The 7,202-nt window shown below is 32.4% G+C and overlaps 1 protein-coding gene across 1 annotated transcript; it reads right to left on the reverse strand.

Annotated features, from left to right (window-relative positions):
* Positions 1-446: 446 nt before the first annotated feature.
* On the reverse strand, positions 447-4,423 carry LOC114405945 (transcription factor UNE10-like). Its single transcript, XM_028368472.1, has 6 exons — positions 4,178-4,423; positions 3,529-4,045; positions 2,518-2,622; positions 2,369-2,434; positions 1,287-1,595; positions 447-876 (listed from the first exon to the last, which is right to left on the reverse strand). Exons 1-6 carry the CDS (start codon positions 4,285-4,287, stop codon positions 793-795), a joined length of 1,191 nt encoding a protein of 396 aa, XP_028224273.1. The 5' UTR covers positions 4,288-4,423; the 3' UTR covers positions 447-792.
* Between the last annotated feature and the right edge of the window lie 2,779 nt (positions 4,424-7,202).

The following is a 7,202-nucleotide window of genomic DNA, read 5'->3' on the forward strand; positions in this document are numbered from 1 at the left end:
ATAGTAGTTGCCACTTGACACTCAAATCTACTTATAAATCATTAATTAAAAGTATAACAACTTTTCTGCGTGACCTATAATTAAATCAATATCTATTTGGGTAACCCAATTCAAATATAATATAACCATTTTTGGGAGAGTTAATGAGGTCTGCAGAACTCATCATCTGTTATTATACTTTTTTAATGCTGGGTATTTCTTATGCCCAATTATTATTTATAATAGATATACTTTTGCTGATAAAAAAAAATCAATATCTATTTCCATTAAACTCCAATTTTCAAGGTTCAAATGTTCAGAGATACAAATGCACAAGTCTCCAAGTCCACCGGAGATGGAATGAAGGAATAAATCTTGACTGACGGCTACCAATGATACATAAGACAGTAAAATAATAATCAAGAAAAAAAATATAATAAAGAAAAAGAAAAGGGATAGAATTCGAATTGAATCAAATCACATGTTAGCTATTTAATGAAAACAAAAACATTTGCACTTTGCATATATATATATAGACACCCTAGACTAGCACATTACTTATAGTGGTAATAGACTAACAGTGAACCGAAGGGGAGTGAACACATCTAATCTAATAATGTACATTTCCAAACATCTTATTTTTGTACTATTGGTACAAAGAAATTACATTTTATTTTGCCGATAAAAAAGAAAAAAAAAAAGCTGATGGCTCTTCACACTTCAATCTTTCTCACCAAAATTTTACACACATGCACACTCTTAATTAATTTATAGCTCACCATAATATTGTCAGGAAGGTAGAACACGAAAGGCTCAGTTCTTTGAGCTAGAAGCTGGAGGATGAAATAGCTGCTGATACAGGGAAGCCATCGTACTGTATGCATCCATGGTCACGGACTGCATGCATGCAGTTAATCCCTTTTAGTAATCACTATTTTATATATAATTCTTAGAAATTACTTATATAGTACAAAGTAACTCATTGATTACACTATTATCATATAATCTAAAATACATATATACCTTTATAGTAAAGGTTTCTCAACATATATACATGCATTTTTAAATAAGAAATTGCATTGCTCTAAAAGAGCAGCCAAGATACTTATGATTATAATCTTTTAACAATATCATACCTAAATCAAATGTGAGTATTCTAATTAACAAGATGACACAGTAATAGTTAGCATGAATCATGATCATATAGTAGTCATTAATTTTAAAGAATGTAACAACCATTCATGCAGTCGTAGTACTAAAATCTTGAATGCAAAAAAAAAAAAAAAAACTGTGTAAAAGGGCATTACCTTCTCTGGTGTTCCTTGTAATTGATCGCCACATGGGGCCATAGGCATGAAGGAGGGGAAGGGAAGCATAGGGGGGAATCCAGGAATGTTCATGCTGTTCATATTCATAACCATATCCTTACTCATTCCCATGCCCATGCCCATCTGAGCCATCATCATAGACATTTTAAGTTGTTGTTGTTGCTGCTGCTGCATGGTTATTGGCAGCATCATGGAGGTGTACATTTTCATCCAATTCATCATTTGCACTTGCGCTTGCAATTGCTTCATATATTGGATCACCTCATCTAGCATCGAAGCTTTATCAGTCTGCAAAACAAACAAGGGTTATATTGTAAAATTATATGGCTTAAATAATTAAATCTTTTTTTTTTGTAAGAGATCATATTATGCATATCCTTTGTTAAAAATAATCATATTCGAGTTAATTAGATTATTATTATGAAAGGCAATTTTCTCTCCAATATTAATATTTTCGAGTAATCATATAATACTAGACAAAATTTACTTTGCAATATAATGTAATTCATATCAAAAACTTAAACTCGAGAATGATAATTAAACTACAACAATGTATCAATCGGATCTAAAAGTATTATCTTATCAGTAGAGGATTCTCACCAAGATGTGTAGACATAGAGTCTAATTGTCTTTGTGTTAGTAACTCAATTATTAATCAAAAGTGAAACCTTTTTATTTCGAACAAACTTAAAGATTGAAACTGAATTTTGTCATTTAGGCACATATTCCTTTAAGAAGTTCTTCAAAGAGATATAAAAGGATTCCAATTGATTTCTGAAATGCGTTTGCTTTATGAGAAGGCCAATCCTATGCAGACACAAAATGAAACATATACTATAAGGAGATGCGATATGTGATCTGGGCTTCATGGCATTGTGTCCTCATGGGACCACTGAACCGATTAATTGGTGAACAGGGAAAGAAATTAAAGAGAGGATCAATGTTGCAGCTTTATCATGTTACGTATGGCCACTTTCTTACATAATAGAGAATTTGAAAAAAGATTGGGAACATAATTTTATACCAAAAACTTGGCTAAGTTACAACCATTCTTTCTTTACCTTACTGGAATTTGGGACCAGCTTTTGCAATTCCTTCATTCTTTGGTTGATCTTATCTCTTCTTCTCTGAAAAGCAAAGAGAAAGAGAATCAATGATCTACAAACTCCGGATAAAATACATAGAAATGATGCTCGCACAATCACGTAACCCGTTCAGATTGTTTGTGCACTACTGAATTAGCTTTGATTCTTTTGTTGGACCCAGAAGATCTATCAACTTTTGTTGCCTTGTAATCCTCATCCGGTACCTCACCCTAAATTTTTCCAACACAAAAATTAAATCACCAAATTAGCATAAAATGCAAGAGTGGCATTAAATAAAACACATTCAAATTCTGTTAGAAGTATACTTTAAGTATCTGAACAATGTGGTGTATGATTCCTTCGGATTAATTATGAAAAAACATATTAGTTTTTCAATGTGTATTAAAAGTTGGTAAAAACAATAACATTCAAATACACTAATTTATTTAAAACAAAAGTTAATGAGTATTTAAGATAATGACACTTGTCAAAGAACTAAAAGAAATTTTTTTATTGAAATTAACAAAATTATTATATCCATATATATCTATTTGTACACTTTCTTATAATTTTTATAATAAATATTTTTTTAATTTCTTAATTATTCAATGTTCCAGTACCTTTTATTCAATTATATATCTTTACAATATTTAAACCTTTTTGTTCTTTTCCCTTCCAAAAACACTCATGTGACTCATTCAATTATTGGCATGTGATGACACCACAAATTAAAAAATGCTTCCATGTAAGCAATTTTCTAATGTTAACTAATTAGAAGGCAAACAAAGCGAGAAGTTTGAACTTAACAAAAACAACACAAAATCTACAAGAAAAGAAATGAAAGAAAAAAAAAATGACACGTTTACGTGAATGAAAAAAAATATGTAAGTCATTAAGTAGTAGTTGTTACTAAGAAAAGATTTGAGTGAAATTAAACTACTTATTTGAAATTATAAAAATATCATTTAAATCAATAAAAAAAATTATAAAATCAATGAAATAACTGTCTTTATATAATTTTAGTATTGAAATTATATTTTTACAATTAAAAAAATTAAATTGATTTTTACTCACAAATTATGAGCTAATTTAGTGTATATTTCAACTACAAAGCAAAATTATATCAAGAGCCTTACCTGCGATATACGGTGGCTAATGGAATCACGGTCGTCATTGGTGGTGGTCCCGGTGCACTGTTTGCCAGAGCAAGTGGTGTTTTCCGGCGAACCCTTGGTGGCAGAATTGAAGGTCACACTCAACTCCCTACGACAAGTTTCACTACCACTCACACTCCAATCCTTGCAGCCACCCAATTCTAGCGTTGTAGTACCACGCGTCCCACGCGCCACCACCCCAGCGCGTTTCTCCACTTCCTCCTGTGCCACCACGCGTGGGAAGCGACTCTTCCCACACGCGTCAAGCCTTTCTGACACCACTGCCTTCTGTGTGCTCTGTTGTTCTGAACAGGGCACTAAGGCGTCCATAGTAACCAACTTGTAGCGGTTTTCGCTGACATGTTGGCTAACTATGGACTCCAAGGTACCACCACTTGTACGAGGTTTGTCCCACGTACTAGTTAGGTTTCCGTGGCTGCCTTTGTACGTCGAAGGTTGTCCCTTTTTGCATGGTAGTTCAGCAGCTTGGTAGCCCAACCTGTATATAAGCATCAAATTTCACAAATTCGTCTTCTCCAGTTAGCAACAACTATAATATCATAGTGAAAAAATTGTGTATTCTAAAAGAGAATAATTAATATATGAAACTGAAATTGGAGAGATTGATTACATAGGAACTTCATGGGATATGAAATTGAAATTGGGAAGAAGAGGGATTTTTGTGGTTGTGGGAATGTTGTTATTGTCGTCCACATCGCAGTTGGGGACACGCTGGCTCATTTCAGAAAATTGATGATTATGCTGTATATGGCAAAGGTGAGTGTTGTGAAAACGTATTTCAGGATATGGCAGAGGAATGGAATACAGAGGAGTGAGGAAAACGTATGTTGATGTGTTGTTGTAGGATGATTGCAGGATGGGTTTTCATTATATAAGAGCCATATTTGTTTTTTATTTTGGACACAATTATTGGAGAATGCGTGGAAGTCTATATTTTAATTTAGAATAAATTTAAATATATTTTTAATTCTTATAATTTAATGTTTTTTTATTTTTATTCCTGCAATTTTTTTTTTAATTTTTGTAAAATATATTTATTTACTTGGCGCATCCATGGACGCAACATTTCGTGATGATGACCTTGCTGAATCTATCCATTCATGAAGGCACTTGTCCTCAGATAGTGTTGTTCTATTGGAGGAGGGGGAATCCGACCAGCCATGGATCTTCGGGTAAGGATATCTTCTGGCAGCGCGATGAATCATATGCTTTTATTATTATGATGAATTGATGATGATTATTATGCATCCCATGTACATATATTTTTTGTTGTATTTGGGGATTTATGGTATGTTAAGGAATGAAAGACATGGACGTCTATGTGGAGCATGCTGAGACACTCTTGCCACATTTGAGAGGGAGTGTGCTTAAGAGGGTAGTTTAGGAAAAACAATAGGAAAGGGGGAGTGCATAAGTAAAAAGGAGAATTGTATATAGCAACTACCTTTTTATCTACTTCAATTGAAGACTGAAATAACCTGCATTGCGGGTATTGCTAGGTGCACCTTCATTTTTACTTGTGCACCTGCAATTTAATTTAATTCCAAAAATACCCTTACGACTTTCTTCTTGCTTTTAAGTGACTTTTCTTACACTAACGCACTCCTTCCTTCATGTTTTCCGTTTCCTCTTGGTTTTTCACTGTTGTGAGAGGTGCATTGTGTCGTTTTGATTGAGGTGAAAATATTACGGAGGTACATCAGTGGTGGTTGCTATGGAGGCCGATTTCGTTGTTAACAGAGATACATCAGAGGTACGTCAGTGTAATTTTTTTGTTTGCGTAACATACAAATTAAACGTATAACTTACGGATTGATTAATCCGTAAGCTTTATTTTAACTTATGGATTACGTAATCTATATGATTTATACGGATTAGTTAATCCATATAAGTCATACAGATTAAAAGAAATATTAAATTTTTATTTTTTTTTAAATTATAAATATGTTGGTATGATTGTTAAAAATATTAAATTAATGTGTTAAAAAATAAATTTTTTATGTGTTTATTTGAAATGTAATTTTGTATTATTGTTATAAATATTTTTAAATAAGGGTAGATTGATAATTAATTTGTAACTACTTATTTTTTGTATTTTGGAAATGGTTTAATTGTAAGATAATTTACACTTGTAATTCATGGGTAATTTGTTTGAGTTGTTTGTGATCTAAAATTGATTGTTTTGTGTAGTCATAATTTCATGAATTAGAATTAAGTTGAATAAAATAATTTATTTTAGTACATATGGTTTGGTTATAATTTTTTATGTATTATATGGTTATGAATTGTAAGTAGAAAAAGTTGATGTTATTGATTTTTAATTTATAGGATTATCAATTTTAATGTTTTATAATATTATATGCAATAAAAAATTACGTAGGATTTTATGTGATAGTATGTGTATGGTGTGGTTAGGGGTTATTTGTTTGTGATGTTGAAATTTTTTAATGTCTTGTTAAGATGGACGAAGACCAATGGATGTATGACAGTATAATGTCTGAAAAAGTTGATATGAATGAACAAAATAAAGATGAAGCTGGTGTGAATGAAGAACATGTTGATTGTTCTGATGCTTTTAATACTTCTTAGGTAATAATGTAATTTATTGTTATTAAATTAATAAAATGAATGTTCCTTTGAAGACTAAACTTGTGTGGATTGCATTGTAGGTGTTTGTTATCCGAGATGATGTTTTGCAGTGGGCTTGATCAGTTGCTTATAAAATTGGATTTGTCATGATGATTATGAGTCAGACACAAACACTGGTATGAGAGGAATGACTTCATTTGTATTAATTGGTTGTGAAAGGAGTGGTCAGTATAGGTCTAGGAAGAAAGATTTTGTTAGAGAGGTACTAGCAGTAGGAAATGTGGGTGTCCCTTTGAGCTTTGTGGGAAACTAGTGGTTGGAGGCAAAGGATGGATGGTGAAGTTAATGTATGGGAGTCACAATCATGAAATGACAAAGTCATTAGTTGGACATCCATATGTTGGTCGATAGACTAAGAATGAAAAGACAAGTATTGTTGATATGACAAAGTCAATGGTGAAACCAATAAATATTCTGCTAACGTTGAAGAAGCACAATGTTAGTAGTTGTACAATAATCAAACAAATATACAATGCAAGAAGTGCATACCGTTCTTCCATAAGAGACAGTGATACTGAAATGCAACATCTAATAAAGCTTCTTAAAGGAGATCAATATATTCATTGGCATAGATTAAAGGTTGAAGATGTTGTACGCGATATCTTCTGGCGTCATCCTAATGCAGTGAAGTTATGCAATGCACGTAATTTGATATTTTTGATAAATAGTACCTACAAAACAAACAGGTGCAGACTCTCGTTACTTGACTTTGTTGGTGTGACACTAACGAGGATGACATTCTCTGCTGGTTTTGCCTATTAGGAGGGAGAACGTCTAAATAATGTGGTCTGGGCTCTACAACGATTTTGAGGTCTTTTTCTAAGACGTGATGCTCTCCCTGGAGTTATTATTATCGAAAGAAACCTAACATTGATGAATGCTGTGAAAACTGTGTTCCTCGACTATACCAACTTGTTGTGTAGGTTTCACATCGACAAGAATGTCAAGGCAAAATATAAATCCTTAATTAGTCAAAAAAATGCATG

Source organism: Glycine soja, chromosome 3 (assembly GCF_004193775.1).
Source record: "Glycine soja cultivar W05 chromosome 3, ASM419377v2, whole genome shotgun sequence".
In the NCBI taxonomy this organism is placed as follows: Eukaryota; Viridiplantae; Streptophyta; class Magnoliopsida; order Fabales; family Fabaceae; genus Glycine; species Glycine soja.